This window comes from Salmo salar, unplaced genomic scaffold (genome assembly GCF_965601325.2).
Source record: "Salmo salar unplaced genomic scaffold, fSalSal1 ptg000357l, whole genome shotgun sequence".
Taxonomy (NCBI): Eukaryota; Metazoa; Chordata; class Actinopteri; order Salmoniformes; family Salmonidae; genus Salmo; species Salmo salar.
Window position 1 is genome coordinate 1,005,289 of NW_027675358.1, and position 17,569 is coordinate 1,022,857.

General features: G+C 43.2%; 2 protein-coding genes across 2 annotated transcripts in view; one reads left to right on the top strand and one right to left on the bottom strand.

Moving 5' to 3' along the window:
* Window positions 1-6,827: 6,827 nt before the first annotated feature.
* Window positions 6,828-17,569, bottom strand: part of LOC145875797 (uncharacterized) — a 91,379-nt gene continuing 80,637 nt past the window's right edge. The window contains exon 2 of the mRNA XM_082971611.1: window positions 6,828-7,190. Coding sequence (XP_082827737.1) covers window positions 7,177-7,190 — 14 coding nt within the window. The 3' untranslated portion in view covers window positions 6,828-7,176. The remainder of the gene's footprint in view (window positions 7,191-17,569) is intronic.
* LOC145875796 (haptoglobin-like) lies at window positions 8,690-11,671 on the top strand. Its single transcript, XM_082971610.1, has 4 exons — window positions 8,690-8,845; window positions 9,174-9,286; window positions 10,453-10,721; window positions 10,907-11,671. Exons 1-4 carry the CDS (start codon window positions 8,841-8,843, stop codon window positions 11,468-11,470), a joined length of 951 nt encoding a protein of 316 aa, XP_082827736.1. The 5' UTR covers window positions 8,690-8,840; the 3' UTR covers window positions 11,471-11,671.

Sequence of the window (17,569 nt, forward strand, 5' to 3'; positions counted from 1 at the left end):
TTCATCCTATATAACTACTGCTGTCCACTTCATATGTAAATACTGTATTCTAGTCAAGGACTATCCTATTTAATTATTGCTGTCCACATACTATTCTTCAGATATACTACATATTTGATCCATATTACCTATACATCCCTTTACATTTATATATACACTACCGGTCAAACGTTTTAGAACAATTAAGGGTTTTTCTTTATTTGTACTATTTTCAACATTGTAGATTAATAGTGAAGACATCAAGACTATGAAATATCAGATATGGAATCATGTAGTAACCAAAAAAAGTGTTATATTTATATATTTTATATTTGAGATTCTTCAAAGTAGCCACCCTTTGCCTTGATGACAGCTTTGCACAATCTTGGCATTCTCTCAACCAGCTTCATGAGGTAGTCACCTGGAATGCATTTCAATTAACAGGTGTGCCTTGTTAAAGTTAATTTGTGGAATTTCTTTCCTTCTAAATGCGTTTGAGCAAATCAGTTGTGTTGTGACAAGGTAGGGTTGGTATACAGAAGATAAGCCCTATTTGGTAAAAGACCAAGTCCATATTATGGCAAGAACAGCTCAAATAAGCAAAGAGAAACGACATGAATGTAAAAATAAAGAAAAACCCTTGAATGAGTAAGTGTGTCCCAACATTTGACTGGTACTGTATATACACTGCTCAAAAAAATAAAGGGAACACTAAAATAACACATCCTAGATCTGAATGAATGAAATAATCTTATTAAATACTTTTTTCTTTACATAGATGAATGTGCTGACAACAAAATCACACAAAAATAATCAATGGAAATCCAATTTATCAACCCATGGAGGTCTGGATTTGGAGTCACACTCAAAATTAAAGTGGAAAACCACACTACAGGCTGATCCAACTTTGATATAATGTCCTTAAAACAAGTCAAAATGAGGCTCAGTAGTGTGTGTGGCCTCCACGTGCCTGTATGACCTCCCTACAACGCCTGGGCATGCTCCTGATGAGGTGGCGGATGGTCTCCTGAGGGATCTCCACCCAGACCTGGACTAAAGCATCCGCCAACTCCTGGACAGTCTGTGGTGCAACGTGGCGTTGGTGGATGGAACGAGACATGATGTCCCAGATGTGCTCAATTGGATTCAGGTCTGGGGAACGGGCGAGCCAGTCCATAGCATCAATGCCTTCCTCTTGCAGGAACTGCTGACACACTCCAGCCACATGAGGTCTAGCATTGTCTTGCATTAGGAGGAACCCAGGGCCAACTGCACCAGCATATGGTCTCACAAGGGGTCTGAGGATCTCATCTCGGTACCTAATGGCAGTCAGGCTACCTCTGGCGAGCACATGGAGGGCTGTGCAGCCCCCCAAAGAAATGCCATCCCACACCATGACTGACCCACCGCCAAACCGGTCATGCTGGAGGATGTTGCAGGCAGCAGAACGTTCTCCACGGCGTCTCCAGACTGTCATGTCTGTCACATGTGCTCAGTGTGAACCTGCTTTCATCTGTGAAGAGCACAGGGTGCCAGTGGCGAATTTGCCAATCTTGGTGTTCTCTGGCAAATGCCAAACGTCCTGCACGGTGTTGGGCTGTAAGCACAACCCCCACCTGTGGACGTCGGGCCCTCATACCACCCTCATGGAGTCTGTTTCTGACCGTTTGAGCAGACACATGCACATTTGTGGCCTGCTGGAGGTCATTTTGCAGGGCTCTGGCAGTGCTCCTCCTGCTCCTCCTTGCACAAAGGCGGAGGTAGCGGTCCTGCTGCTGGGTTGTTGCCCTCCTACGGCCTCCTCCATGTCTCCTGATGTACTGGCCTGTCTCCTGGTAGCGCCTCCATGCTCAGGACACTACGCTGACAGACACAGCAAACCTTCTTGCCACAGCTCGCATTGATGTGCCATCCTGGATGAGCTGCACTACCTGAGCCACTTGTGTGGGTTGTAGACTCCGTCTCATGCTACCACTAGAGTGAAAGCACCGCCAGCATTCAAAAGTGACCAAAACATCAGCCAGGAAGCATAGGAACTGAGAAGTGGTCTGTGGTCCCCACCTGCAGAACCACTCCTTTATTGGGGGTGTCTTGCTAATTGCCTATAATTTCCACCTGTTGTCTATTCCATTTGCACAACAGCATGTGAAAGAAATGTATTGTCAATCAGTGTTGCTTCCTAAGTGGACAGTTTGATTTCACAGAAGTGTGATTGACTTGGAGTTACATTGTGTTGTTTAAGTGTTCCCTTTATTTTTTTGAGCAGTGTATATTAATTTAACCTTTATTTAACTAGGCAAGTCAGTTAAGAACAAATTCTTATTCACAATGACAGCCTACCCGGCCAAACCCGGACGACACCGGGCCAATTGTGCGCCGCTCTATGGGACTTTCAATCACGGCCGGATGTGATACAGCCTGGATTCAAACCAGGGACTGTAGTGACACCTCTTGCACTGAGATGCAGTGCCTTAGACCGCTGTGCCACTCGGGAGCCCCAGCCTCCTGTACATGTACATATTTACCTCAACTACCACGTATCCCTGCACATTGATATGGTATTGGTACTCCTTGTATATAGCTTCATGCTTGTGTGTTTTATTTCTCGCTTTTTTTATCATTTTATCTAAAACTCTACATCTTTGGGAAAGAGTTTGTAAGTAAGCATTTCACTGTTGTATTTGGCGCATGTAACAAATAACATTTGATTTGACACACACACACACACACACACACACACACACACACACACACACACACACACACACACACACACACACACACACACACACACACACACACACACGTGAAATGCTAAATGTAATGTAATGGCTGCTGGCAGATGGGTGTTTTTATCTGTACACGTACCTGTACATCATGTCCTGTCCTGTAGTGTGATACCCAACACAACACACAGGTTCCAGTCTGGAATCACAAGCACTAAGGACAATCAGTGGTTGTGACAGTGTGACATAGAGCCACAATGACGTTACCAGTCTTATGTAACATCAGGCACTAAGAGCATGACAGTTCAGAGACATCAACAGCATTACAGTGCCAGGCAATCCATCCCTCTGTCCTTGCATCAGTCATTGCGTTATGCCAGCCCGCCCACTTGTTTCAGAAACATGAATGAATGATACCGATGAGACCATCTGAGAGACAATCTGCTAACTCGTTAGCCCTGACAGTTCCTATTAACAATGGCTGTTGTATATGCTTTAATTACACAGATGAGGTACATGATACTGTTCAGCCAGTATCAATCCCTAGATCTACAGCAATATAAGTACACGACAACATACTGTACGTTGTACGCTCACCTCTTTGCTACAAAGCACTGCAGCTTTTTTTCTGTTTGTCAATGAAAGCCTCTCATTTTACATTTAATCGATACTATAGCAAAATAATTTTGCACGGACAAAAAGGAGGATGGCTATGAACAAACTACTCCACTCCAACGAGTGGCCATAAGAATGAGATCGCACACTGATGCATGTCAGAAGGTGCTTTCAACTGGGATGTGGTAGTATCCCTGTCCTGCAGTCAAATGATCTAGTGGCCTCACGGGTGGAGTGATATCCTTATTTTTCATAATTTAATCATTTATAAACATTATTCGATTTTTTTTTATGCAGAAAATCCGGTGTTTCTATGTCTAACAGTTTTGTTATATTCAGTATTCTATGACGTATATAAAGTGTAATATTGGGATGCAAACTCAGAATTGAATACATCAGATAATGACCAGATCTCCCAGTGGAAGAAAGTCACATAATACTACAATTTCTTTCCCCAACACCAGCAAATTCTTTAGTTGCAAGGCTGGACTTTTCCTAATGTTGTTGAGAGACAAGAAGCATGGCAAAGGGACAGACTAATAGTTTACTCAACTTTACACTACTAGGCTACCTGTTCTCTCTCCCTCTGTCAACAGCCAAGTGGAATTCACATGATTTCACAAAGCTGGAACTCAGTCAGCTGTATAAGGAAATAAGCAAACAGGAAACCACTCACCCAGAGGTGGAGCTCCTAGTGGCCGGAGACTTTAATGCAGGGAAACTTAAATCAGTTCTACCAAATTTATATCAACATGTTAAATGTGCATCCAGAGGGAAAAAAATTCTAGATCACCTTTACTCCACAGACAGAGACGCATACAAAGCTCTCCCTCGCCCTCCATTTGGTAAATCCGGCCACAACTCTGTCCTCCTGATGCCTGCTTATAAGCAAAAATGAAAGCAGGAAGCAGCAGTGACTCGGTCAATAAAAAAGTGGTCAGATGAAGCAGATGCTAAACTACAGGACTGTTTTGCTATCACAGACTGGAAAATGTTCCGGGATTCTTCCGATGGCATTGAGGAGTACACCACATCAGTCACTGGCTTTATCAATAAGTGCATCAAGGACGTCGTCCCCACAGTAACTGTATGTACATACCCCAACCAGAAGCCATGGATTACAGGCAACATTCGCACTGAGCTAAAGGGTAGAGCTGCCGCTTTCAAGGTGCGGGACTCTAACCCGGAAGCTCATAAGAAATCCTGCTATGCCCTGTGACAAACCATCAAGCAGGCAAAGTGTCAATACAGGGCTAAGATTGAATCATATTACACTGGCTCCGATGCTCGTCTTATGTGGCAGGGCTTGCAAACTATTACAGACTACAAAGGGAAGCACAGCCGCGAGCTGCCCAGTGACACGAGCCTACCAGACGAGCTAAATCACTTCTATGCTCACTTCGAGGCAAGCAACACTGAGGCATGCATGAGGGCATCAGCTGTTCCGGACGACTGTGTGATCATGCTCTCCGTTGCCGACGTGAGTAAGACCTTTAAACAGGTCAACATACACAAGGCTAGCCTCCCGGGTGGCGCAGTGGTCTAAGGTGCTAGCTGTGCCACCAGAGATTCGAGGTTTGAGCCTAGGCTCTGTCGCAGCCGGCAGCGACCGGGAGGCCCATGGGGCAGTGCACAATTGGCCCAGCATCGTCCGGGTTAGGGAGGGTTTGGCCGGCAGGGATATCCTTGTCTCATCGCGCACTAGCGACTCCTGTGGCGGGCCGGGCGCAGTGCACACTGACCAGGTCACCAGGTGTACGGTGTTTCCTCCGACACATTGGTGCTGCTGGCTTCCGGGTTGGATGGGCATTGTGTCAAGAACCAGCGTGGCTAGGTTGGGTTGTGTTTCAGAGGACGCATGGCTCTCGACCTTCGCCTCTCCAGAGTCCGTATGGGAGTTGCAGCAATAGGACAAGACTGTCACTACTACCAATTGGATACCATGAAATTGGGGAGAAAAAAAGGGGTAAAAATAATAAAAAATAACATACACAAGGCTGCGGGGCCAGATGGATTACGAGGATGTGTGCTCCTGGCATGTGCTGACCAACTGGCAGGTGTCTTCACTGACATTTTCAACATGTCCCTGATTGAGTCTGTAATACCAACATGTTTCAAGCAGACCACCATAGTCCCTGTGCCCAAGAACACTAAGGTAACCTGCCTAAATGACTACCGACCCGTAGCAACAGTTAGTGGAAGGCTGGTAATGGCTCACATCAACACCATTATCCCAGAAACCCTAGACCCACTCCAATTTGCATATCGCCCTAACAGATCCACAGATGATGCAATCTCTATTGCACTCCACACTGCCCTTTCCCACCTGGACAAAAGGAACACTTATGTGAGAATGCTGTTCATTGACTACAGCTCAGCGTTCAACACCATAGTACCCTCAAAGCTCATCACTAAGCTAAGGATCCTGGGACTAAACACCTCCCTCTGCAACTGGATCCTGGACTTCCTGACGGGCCAGGCGGTGAGGGTAGGTAGCAACACATCTGCCACGCTGGTCCTCAACACTGGAGCTCCCCAGGGGTGTGTGCTCAGTCCCCTCCTGTACTCCTTGTTCACCCATGACTGCATGGCCAGGCACGACTCCAACCTAATCATTAAGTTTGCAGTCGACACAACAGTGGTAGGCCTGATCACCGACAACGACGAGACAGCCTATAGGGAGGAGGTCAGAGACCTGGCCAGGTGGTGCCAGAATAACAACCTATCCCTCAACGTAACCAAGACTAAGGAGATGATTGTGGACCACAGGAAAAGGAGGACCGAGCACGCCCCCATTCTCATCAACGGGGCTGTAGTGGAGCAGGTTGAGAGCTTCAAGTTCCTTGGTGTCCACATCAACAACAAACTAGAATGATCCAAACACACCATGACAGTCGTGAAGAGGGCACGACAAAGCCTATTCCCCCTCAGGAAACTAAAAAGATTTGATATGGGTCCTGAGATTCTCAAAAGGTTCTACAGCTGCAACATCGAGAGCATCCTGACTGGTTGCATCATTGCCTGGTATGGCAACTACTCGGCCTCTGACCGCAAGGCACTACAGAGGGTAGTGCGTACGGCCCAGTACATCACTGGGGCTAATCTGCCTGCCATCCAGGACCTTTACACCAGGCGGTGCCAGAGAAAGGCCCTAAAAATTGTCAAAGACCCCAGCAACCCCAGTCATAGACTGTTCTCTCTACTACCGCATGGCAAGCGGTACCGGAGTGCCAAGTCTAGGACAAAAAGGCTTCTCAACAGTTTTTACCCCCAAGCCATAAGACTCCTGAACAGGTAATCAAATGGCTTTTACTAGAATTAAATGTCAGGAATTGTGAAAAACTGAGTTTAAATGTATTTGGGTAAGGTGTATGTAAACCTCCGACTTCAACGGTATATCTCCCTGACTAACTTCAAGCATCATTGCAGCTGTACATCAGCTGAAATCTCAAAGTGCTGTACAGAAACCCAGCCTAAAACCCCAAACAGCAAGCAATGCATGTGAAAGAAGCACGGTGGCTAGGAAAAACTCCCTAGGAAAAACTCCCTAGAAAGGCCAAAAACCTAGGAAGAAACCTAGAGAGGAACCAGGCTATGAGGGGTGGCCAGTCCTCTTCAGGCTGTGCCGGGTGGATATTATAACAGAACATGGTCAAGATGTTAAAATGTTCATAAATGACCAGCATGGTCAGATAATAATAATCATTGTAGTTGTCGAGGGTGCAACAAGCACGTCCGGTGAACAGGTCAGGGTTCCATAGCCGCAGGCAGAACAGTTGAAACTGGAGCAGCAGCATGGCCAGGTGGACTGGGGACAGCAAGGAGTCATCATGCCAGGTAGTCCTGAGGCATGGTCCTAGGGCTCAGGTCCTCCGAGAGAAAGAAAGAAAGAAAGAGAGAAAGAGAGAATTAGAGAGAGCATATTTACATTCACACAGGACACCGGATAAGACAAGAGAATACTCCAGATGTAACAGACTGACCCTAGCCCCCCGACACATAAACTACTGCAGCATAAATACTGGAGGCTGAGACAGGAGGGATCAGAAGACACTGTGGCCCCATCCGATGATACCCCCGGACAGGGCCAAACAGGCAGGATATAACCCCACCCACTTTGCCAAAGCACAGCCCCCACACCACTAGAGGGATGTCTACAACCACCAACTCACCGTCCGAAGACAAGGCCGAGTATAGCCCACAAAGATCTCCGCCATGGCACAACCCAAGGGGGGGGGCGCCAACCCATCCCCATATTGTTTTATTAACTTTTTTTGTTCTTTTGCACACCAGTATTTCTACTTGCACATCATCATCTGCACATCTATCACTCCAGTGTTAATAACACTGGATTTTTTTATTGTGTTATTGACTGTACTTCTGTTTATTCCATGTGTAACTCTGTGTTGTTGTTTGTGTCGAACTGCTTTGCTTTATCTTGGCCAGGTCGCAGTTGTAAATGAGAACTTGTTCTCAACTAGCCTACCTGGTTAAATAAAGGACTTGTTCTCAACTGGCCCACCTGGTTAAATAAAGGACTTGTTCTCAACTGGCCTACCTGGTTAAATAAAGGACTTGTTCTCAACTGGCCCACCTGGTTAAATAAAGGACTTGTTCTCAACTGGCCTACCTGGTTAAATAAAGGTGAAATAAATGTTTTTGTTTATAAAAAAAAAATGTCTGACATCAATGTGTGAGCAACTACAATAATTGAATATGGTCAATTTCAAACATTTGTATATAACATAAACATACTGTTGACATGTAGGCTATGGTGTAATGGAATGGTTTGCCTTGTGTGGTAGGTTTTGTGGGTTTTGACACTCTTATGTAGGTGTTATAACCAGCCATAAAATAACTCAATATATGTCACAACAGGTCCAAATATGTGTCATAAGTGTTATGACCATATTATAACAGGCTATGACAAGTTATGTCAGCTGTTATGACATATTATGACATGGTTATGACTGTGTCATAATGTTTTATGACGCTGGATGTCAAGTACAGTGTTACCAAAGTGAGTCGTAAACAGCAAATGTGAGTCAACAACAAACAACAACAACTATGACGGTATCACATTTTTTAAATAACACACTCTGATGCGGCATTTATATGCACCTCATTTACTTTCAATAAACCAAATTGACGCACAAATTATAGATGTGCTGTATCCTGTTCTGATTTCATAATTCATACCCTATGAAATGATTTATCCCTCAGATGGTCTTCTCTGATACTAGTTGGCTGTGGCTGAGCTCCAGATGGGGTCAGGGTTAGGGTTTGGACACGATTCCAATAATGGGTTGGCATGAACAGAGATTTTGCAATCTCTCCGATTTTCGGGAATCAGAACTGAAGCTGTGTCCAGCAAAATTCCCAGCGGTGGGCAGACAGGGGGTGAGTTCTCTCCTCAGCAGATATAAGGCCTTGGTCCTATAACTTCTCACGGAGTACCATCGTCTTTACAGAGGAGACACAGCTCAACATACAAACTGATAAACAGATATTTCCATCAAAATGTGGTATGTTATACTTTTCATATTCTTTCTTCAACAAAACCCTAGTTGCCTGGCAATTGTTGTCATTGCAGTACCAATCCAAATGAATCTCTGAAATGTCTTTGGACAATGGATCTTTGTAAAATGGCAGGGAAACACAGCTACTTAAATCTTTCAAAAAACATTCAAATTGCTTTAGCTAGAGACCTTTTCTAAATATAGGTTAACAAGCAAGCCCAGAGACTTCCTAAGTAAAGGAACCGTTAGTTGTGGTACTAGTGAGTGTTTGGACGCTGTCTGTCAGTTGGCTCTGTGTGTGTGTACTGTACTTATGTGTTCCTTCTGTCCGCAGGTCATCCCTGGTAGTGCTCCTCGCGGCCTCCTGTGTCTGTCTGGAACAGGACAAAATCAAAATCAAAATCAAAATCAAAACCAAATCAATTGATGAGATGTCAGACAATTCAGGTAGCTATCTGTCTAACTGACACATAACCAACTCCCTGCCTTATGCCAATACGGGCTTACTTTTTCTGATTTAGATTGAAATGTCAACAAAGTGAGAGGGATGAAACGTTTTCAAACAAAAACATGTACATTTTAAAGATCATTGACAACCTTTCTTGTCCCATGTCTATGTTAAGGTGGGTGTTAGTGACACCATTGATGCAGAATATCGCCCAAAAATATTGGACTTACACATTACACGTGTGTTTTCACACGTGCAATTTGTCTATTTCCGAAACATATTATATTTGCTGGCCCATTGTGACTGGTTCGTGTAAGGATATCACTCACATTTCAATTACACTGTCACTCTCATCGGATGTTCTGAAGCCAATCTTCACTATGGATCCCCTTACGCAACTCTGAGCTGAGCAGACACAAGCTGTTCCTATTCAGCCTGTTGGAGAATACAGTAGCTGTGGCCAAAATGAGGATGTCACCATCACTTTCAAGTGAGAACCTTGTTAAGTCTCACGGCTCACAGCTATTATCCCGATTATCTTAAAAATCGATTCAGCAGCGACACACATGAGATGACAGGGATCAAAGAGAAGGCAAGCAGGGAGGAAAGGAAGGAGAGATCCTCAGTCTCAGCTTCCTCCAAGCTGGATGGTAAAATATGTCATTAGGAAAATCTACAGAGCATGAAAGCCTTGAAAAGTAAAATTCCTCAAAATCCACCTCTCATCAAACGTTTCAGGAAAATGTTTGAGAAGAGAAATGACACTAATTCCATCCTCATCTAGGTTTCTGCGTATTGTGACCTCCAAGGTAATTCTGTGAAAGCTAGCCTTGTCTGGCTCAAGTCATGACAACACTTATTTTTTTTAGATAATAGTAGATGATTAATGAATTTACTGAACTTTTGTCAGGTCAAAGCTAAAAGGTTCCAGAAAGCTACTACCAAATGTTATGTGTATTCAAGTGAATAGTGTTGATTTTAGCAAACTCAAACTCAAACTAAAACCAAGGCTGGAATTGTATTGAGGCACATTTCATTTTTCTGCAATAATCTTTTATGGTTGTGTTTGAGTTGCACAGCAGTAAGTGCTAGGTGGTGCTGAGTTGGGGATGTTTTAACCATATAGAGATTGTATAGAAATAATGTTGTTGTGTTTCTTGCCCAGACCTGCGCTTCAGGCGTATGGTTGGGGGCACCCTGGCCCCTCATGTCCCCTGGCAGGCCATGGTCTATCTGAGTAAAAACGTCATGAACGGGGGCTTCGCTGGGGGAGCTCTAATCTCTGACCGCTGGGTCCTGACCGCTGGCAGGAACTTGTTTGTCAGGAAGAGTAGGCAGGACACCCAGGGGAAAGAACCAATCATCCCCAAGGTGTACCTAGGCATCACGCGATACTCCCAAGCCAATGACTCCAAAGAAGTTGCTGTAGAAAAGGTGAGCTAGTATACCCATTACCATCTCTTTCAAACAATATACAGACAATTCAGTATTTACAGCAAGCAGAACTGCACTGGGCTCTCTCACCTACATCATCATTTTCAGTCTTATAGGTAGTTAGAGCACAAATACAGTAGATCGTCAAAAAAAAGGTCCTATGAATTATTCCCTTCCCCTTCTAGGTGGTTCTGCACCCAGGCTTCCAGAGCGTGTCAGACTGGGACAACGACCTGGCTCTGATTCAGCTGAAGGAGCCATTCACCTTGAGCGAGGCTGTGATGCCCATCCCTCTGCCTGAGAGGGGTGAGGACCTGGCTGAGGCAGCCCAGGAGAAAGGCATCATCACAGGCTGGGGTTGGGGGGTCCACTTCACCCCCGCTGAGTCACTGAAACACCTGGTATTGCCTGTGGCATCGCATAGCTTCTGTAAGGCAGAGTACAACCGTGGTGGCAGCACTCCAACCATAGACGACAACATGTTCTGTACTGGAGCCAGCAAGTACCAGGAGAATGTGTGCTTTGGGGATGCAGGTGGTGCCCTGGCAGTCCAGGACCCCAAAGACGGCAGAGTGTATGCTGCAGGGATCCTGTCCTTCGATAAGGCCTGTGCCGTGAGGAAATACGCTGTCTACATGAAGCTCTCTGCCTACATGCCTTGGATCAACAGTGTCCTCAGGGGTGACAGTGAGAAATCAGCCAGTCTCCGCTCCAGTGTAATGTCTGAGATGTTTTCGAGGCAGTTGTAGCCTCCACTCAGCACAGTTTCAGATATGAGAGCCGGGGCTCATAATCTCCATTATGCCTTTGCTAACAAAGTAATTTTCTGACTTGATCTTGTAAAACTCTCTCAAGTTTCGACTTTCATTGAGTGTGTGCCCCCGCCTGATTGAGTGTGTCTTCCGATGTTGATTTCAAAGGATTTTCAATAAATTAATCTCTCCTAAGAAGTTTGGTTTCCGATGTTTCACCTTATAACTTTTATTCACATTTTCTTCAACTCCTTTTAGAATGCTGGGAAACATGTTTTAGATCATCTCTACAAGCTGGAACCTTAGAGCATGTTAGAGCCATTAAAACAAGTAGCCTACAGCTAGGACATGAGACGATTCTGAAGTTCATTTAAGTAATGGAATTATTAAGGAAAATTGTTATCTGGCCAAGGAGGATATTGTGTTGAGACCAGCAAGGGTTTTTTAGTAGATTTGTCATGAAAATCATTCAAGAAGGAAATAACTTGTTCTAAAATAGAGCTACATAAACGAGGGTCTAGAATCCCTCCCAGCAGGGGAATGGAGGTCATGTCACTCCTGGTTAGTGACTAATTTAAATACAGAAGACAAAAGGCTTGTCATCACAGCTCAACACTAGTTAATAGCTCTCTTGCTTTGGAGCAGCCTGCTGTACCACAATTTGTTCAGTTTCAACAAGAGATATCTCAGAAATGGTGCCGAAGAGTATGGCTGATGTTTTACATGCCCGTAATCAATTGTGCTATTTTGTTAATTTTTTTGTGTTGTTTGTAACTTATTTTTTAACTTATTTTGTACATAATGTTGCTGCTACCGTCTCTTACGACCGAAAATAACTTCTGGACATCAGAACTGGGATTACTCACCACGGACTGGTAGAAGCTTTTTCCTTTAATCTCTATGTACTAGGGGCTATGTGGGACGCATGCGTCCCACCCCTGGTACACCCTATCAACAACAGGTGAAATATCAAGAGTGCCAAATTTGAAAACAATTAAATGTCATAATTCAAATTTCTCAAAAATACAACTATCTTACACCCTTTGAAAGATAAACATCTCCTTAATCTAACCACGTTGTCCGATTTCAAAAAGGCTTTACGGCGAAAGCATAAAGTTAGATTATGTTAGGAGAGTACATTGACAATAGCTGTGTGTAATGTTTTGTCAATTCAAAGACAGGCATCACCAAAAGCAGAAAACCAGCTAAAATTATGCACTAACCTTTGACAATCTCCATCAGATGACACTCCTAGGACATTATGTTAGACAATACATGCATTTTTAGTTCTATCAAGTTCATATTTATATCCAAAAACAGCGTTTTACTATGGCGTTGATGTTGAGGAAATCGTTTCCCTCCAATAACCGCCAGTCAAATCAGCACGACAAATTAAATAATTACTATTCGAAAACATTGGTAAAATATTATATTGTCATTCAAAGAATTATAGATTTACATCTCTTGAACGCAACCGGATTGCCAGATTTAAAAATAACCTTACTGGGAAATCACACTTTGCAATAATCTGAGCACTGCGCCCATAAAAATACGCTTTGCGATACAGACTAACCGCCATGTTGGAGAGATCTAAAATCGAAAATACTATGTAAATAATCCATTACCTTTGATTCTCTTCATCAGATGTCACTTCCAGGAATCCCAGGTCCATAACAAATGTAGTTTTGTTCGAAAAAGCTAATAATTTATGTCCAAAAAGCTCTGTGTTGTTAGCACATGATCTATGCCAGCCGAACTTCTCATCATGAACGAGGGGAAAAAAAATATTTATGTTCGTTCAAACATGTCAAACGTTGTATAGCATAAATCATTAGTGCCTTTTGCAACCAGAACATGAATAATATTCAAGGCGGACATTTGCATTCTCTTTTCAAACGTTTCGGAACGAGAGTACCCAACATGAACTCGCGCGCCAGAGTCTAATCGGCCACCACCGTTCCAAGGCTCTTGTTCGTTCAGTTCTCACAGTATAAGACTCAAACCACTTTCTAAAGACTGGTGACATCTAGTGGAAGCCATAGGAAGTGCTCAACAATTAATAAGCCCCTGTGTGTTTCAATGGCATAGGCTTAAAGGTAATTCAACACATCAGGTATCCACTTCCTGTCAGAATTTGTCTCAGGGTTTTGACTGCCATATGAGTTCTGTTATCCTTACAGACACCATTCAAACAGTTTTAGAAAATTCAGAGTGTTTTCTATCCAAACCTGAACAATAATATGCATATTCTAGCTTCTGAGTTGGTGTAGGAGGCAGTTAAAAATGGGCACATATTTTTTTCAAAATTCTCAATACTGCCCCCTAGCCCCAAGAGGTTGTTCCTTTTTCCCCCACGCTGTTTGTGGGGTGTTGCCTCTTTGTGTTTTGAGCAGTTAACGTATCTGCATTTTCTTGGTTTTGTGTACGTGTTTATTTCAGTGTGAAGAATAAACATGTGTTTGCTCCCAGCTGCGCTTTGGTCCTCTTCCTCATCACCCGACGACGATCGTTACACAGAGATGTTAAAAATCTGTTTAAAAAATCGTCAAAGAGTAATTATTTTAACCTAAAGCATTTAATAAAGACACTTATAGTACAATATTATGGGGAATAGGAATGAGAGGGCTACGTACACCATTTTAGGAAGGGATCACAGCAGTGATTGAATGAGGGTATGAGGCATGAGTTGAGGTGTTCAGAGGCTTGACCAGTGCAGGACAGGATTTGACTGGGAAGACAATAACACAAAAACACTACACAGTGAGACAAAAGAGCTAAGAATGAGTCATAGATGTGTAATAATGTGATTGTGTTTGTGATTGACTCTACACAAAGTAATGAGAGAAAATTGACAGGGGTTTCCTCACAGTGCTTGGAGAGGAAACATTCAATGTGCCAGTGGATGAGTGGGCCACATGAGACATGGCTTCCAGTTCATGTGAGGAGGTAGTTGACAATGGTAGTGGAGTGGTCATCGCTTGTTAAATCATGGAACAGGAGGGAATTCAGTTGGAAATACAAATAGCAGATACGTTCCCTTGAAGCTGAGCCATCGTAGGTTTGAACAACAAGTTTGTCCATGAAGATAAACACGGAATTCAAATCTCACCCACTTGGCAAATCAAAGTAGCCCAAGAAACTTTTTCTGAATAAAGCCCTGATCATCCACATACAGTACCTGACGATAACTGAGAACGGCAAGCAGACTGGTGGCAACCATAGGTCCCAGAGTGGGGGGGGGGGGGGGCAATTTTTTTGCCCTGGGACCCAGAGTTTATCCTTATCTGTTGACCTAACCAGGAAAACTCTGGACCCTATGAGGTATGACAATGATGAATCAGTTGTAAAAGGTTTTGTAAGGGCTCTGATGGAACCAGTTTTAACTAAATCAGGGCACATGGTTTTAATAGCTCTTAGGGCTCGCGGACCGCTACCGGGACACCTACGACAACATCCGGTGAAATTGCAGAGCACCAAATTCAAAATAGAAATATCGTAATATTAAACATTCATGAAAATACAAGTGTCATACATCATTTAAAAGCTTAGAATCTTGGCAATCGAACTGCGTTGTCAGATTTCAAAAAGGCTTTACGGTGAAAGCATAGCATTCGATTATCTGAGGACAGCACCCCACAATAACATATTTTCCAAACAAGCACAGGCGTCACAGAATCCCAAATAGCGATAAAATAAATCACTTACCTTTGAAGATCTTCCTCTGTTTGCAATCCCGAGGGTCCCAGCTACACAATGAATGGTCGAGTCCTTCTTTATATCCCAAATCAGTCTGTTTAGCAGGCGCCATGACTTCAGAAATCCACTCCTTCAACATGCAGACACCAGCACACCACTGAAGCCATTAAGAACTATATTCAAAAACACACCTGGTAAACTGTTCAATCACCAGGCACACGACTCAACATAGTTCAATGACAGAGACTGTGGACTTAGAATAAAAAATAAAAATTGTGAAAATTAATAAAATAAAGTTGCAGCTGTCTTTGATATGCTCAAAATTAACTAACTGCTATCTTGAAATGTAGAGAAAGTGTTTTAAAATAGGCATCCAATCATTTGAAAATTAGTCGAAAGGCTAAGTGATTCTCTTCCTGAGAAGAAGCTGACAGCCTTCAAACAGAGCAAAAAAAGTGGTCCCAAAAAATATGTCAAAATGAATTTAAAAAATGATACAGCTGTCTTTAATAAGATCAAACTGAACTAACTGCTATCTTGAAATGTTGAAAAAGTGTTTTTAAATAGGCATCCTATCATTTGAAAATTAGTTGAAAGGCTAAGTGATTCTCCTCCTGAGAAGAAGTTGACAGCCTTCAAACATAGTGCAAAAAAAGTGGGCGTGAACATAGAATATTTTTGGGTCCAAAAAAATAATATACAGCTGTCTTTAATAAGATCAAACTGAACTAACTGCTATCTAGAAATGTTGAAAAAGTGTTTTTAAATAGCTCAGTCATATCACTCAATATAAGTCAAAATCTGTCACATCCAGGAGTGCTCATTATGTCAAAAATGAAAAAAATAACAACTCACAGCTGTGTTAATAGACCCAACTCAAACATCTGCTATCTTGAAATGTCCAAAAAAGGTATTTAAATGGGTCTACCAGACATCTTCTGGAGAGAAGAAGGCTCGATCTTTTCTCAAGAAGAACAATCTTCATACCATAAGACAGTTCTTCTTGAGAGAAGATAAGGTCAGGGACTCCTGTCTTACTCTCCGTCATGTTGAAATAGGTTCTCCTGTCTTACTTTCTGTCATGTTGAGATGGGTTTCCCTGTCTTACTTTCTGTCATGTTGAGATGGGTTAGTTCTTCTTGAGAGAACTAACCCAAAATTAGTCTAACTAACCCAAAATTAGTTAGGTGTGTCCATCCAGGGGAACGTCCCTGGTGGTGTGTCCTTCCAGGGGAACGTCCCCGGAGGTGTGTCCTTCCAGGGGAACGTCCCCGGTGGTGTGTCCTTCCAGGGGAACGTCCCCGGTGGTGTGTCCTTCCAGTTGAATCAGTGCCAGTAGCTCTTCTTTAAAGTAATTTCCATGAAAATAACAGACATAAACACACATCTGTGCTACATGGGTGTTGTCAGTTCTCTCATCAATAGCCAGGGGAAAATGCTCAGCCTGACTGAGCCCCTCCAGAACAATCCTATACACGTCATCCGCCAGAGCACAGACACGGCGTCCGGCTGATGTCACAGACAGGGGCACCTGTTTGACAGACGCAATTAGGCTATCCATAGACTTGTCTGTAGCCAATTCCTCCAAAACTGTCACCATGCATTTTTTAAACAGCTCTGCGTCTGTGAAGGGCATGTTGTGTTTGGTTAGAACCCAGGATGCTTTTAGGAAAGCACTTGTGACCTTCTGTTGTTGGATCAGGCCATGAAGGAGGATTCTACTGCCGTGTTTGTAGCTTGTAGTTAATGCTTCAGTGATTCTGCTTCAGGCCTCTGTCTGGGGCGGGAAGGCTACTTTGAAAGTACCATGTTTAGATTCATAATGCCGTCTGAGATTGAATTCTTTGCAAACAAGACACACTCTGGCTTGGCATTGGAGAAATATGGTAAGATGAATGGATCTCTCTGTCCGTTCTTCCCTGAAACTTTGATTTTCATTATCCACCTTTCTTTTGTTACTTTTTGAGAGCGACATGTTCTCTTGCTATCAAGCTCATTGTTCTGAATGAATGTTGACATTAATAAAGTAGTGTAGACTACAGTAGGCTACGTAGACCTGTTTTTCCCCACCAATCAACGCACAGAGAAATAAACAAAAAGTTATAATTGAATAGAGATATTGGTGATTTTATGATTTTATCAGATCTAAATTATTTTATTGTCACTGAATGTACTATGTACTAATCAAATGTGTTAAACATGTTGTTAAATTTGTAGTGTAGGCCTATTAATTGTGCTAATATTATACGCTAATTATGTTCTGGCCCGCCCACTTTAACTCAGAAAAACATTCTCCCGATGTCACGTCCTGACCAGAGAAAGCTGTTATTTTCTATGGGAGAGTAGGTCAGGGCGTGACAGGGGGGTTTTCTAGTTTAGTTTTTCTATGTTGTTTTCTAG

Excerpts from the sequence above, each read along its gene's own strand:
- LOC145875796 (XM_082971610.1), top strand. Across the intron at positions 9,287-10,452 it reads TGAGATGTCAGACAATTCAG|ACCTGCGCTTCAGGCGTATG; the intron begins GTAGCTATCTGT and ends TTTCTTGCCCAG. Across the intron at positions 10,722-10,906 it reads AAGAAGTTGCTGTAGAAAAG|GTGGTTCTGCACCCAGGCTT; the intron begins GTGAGCTAGTAT and ends TTCCCCTTCTAG.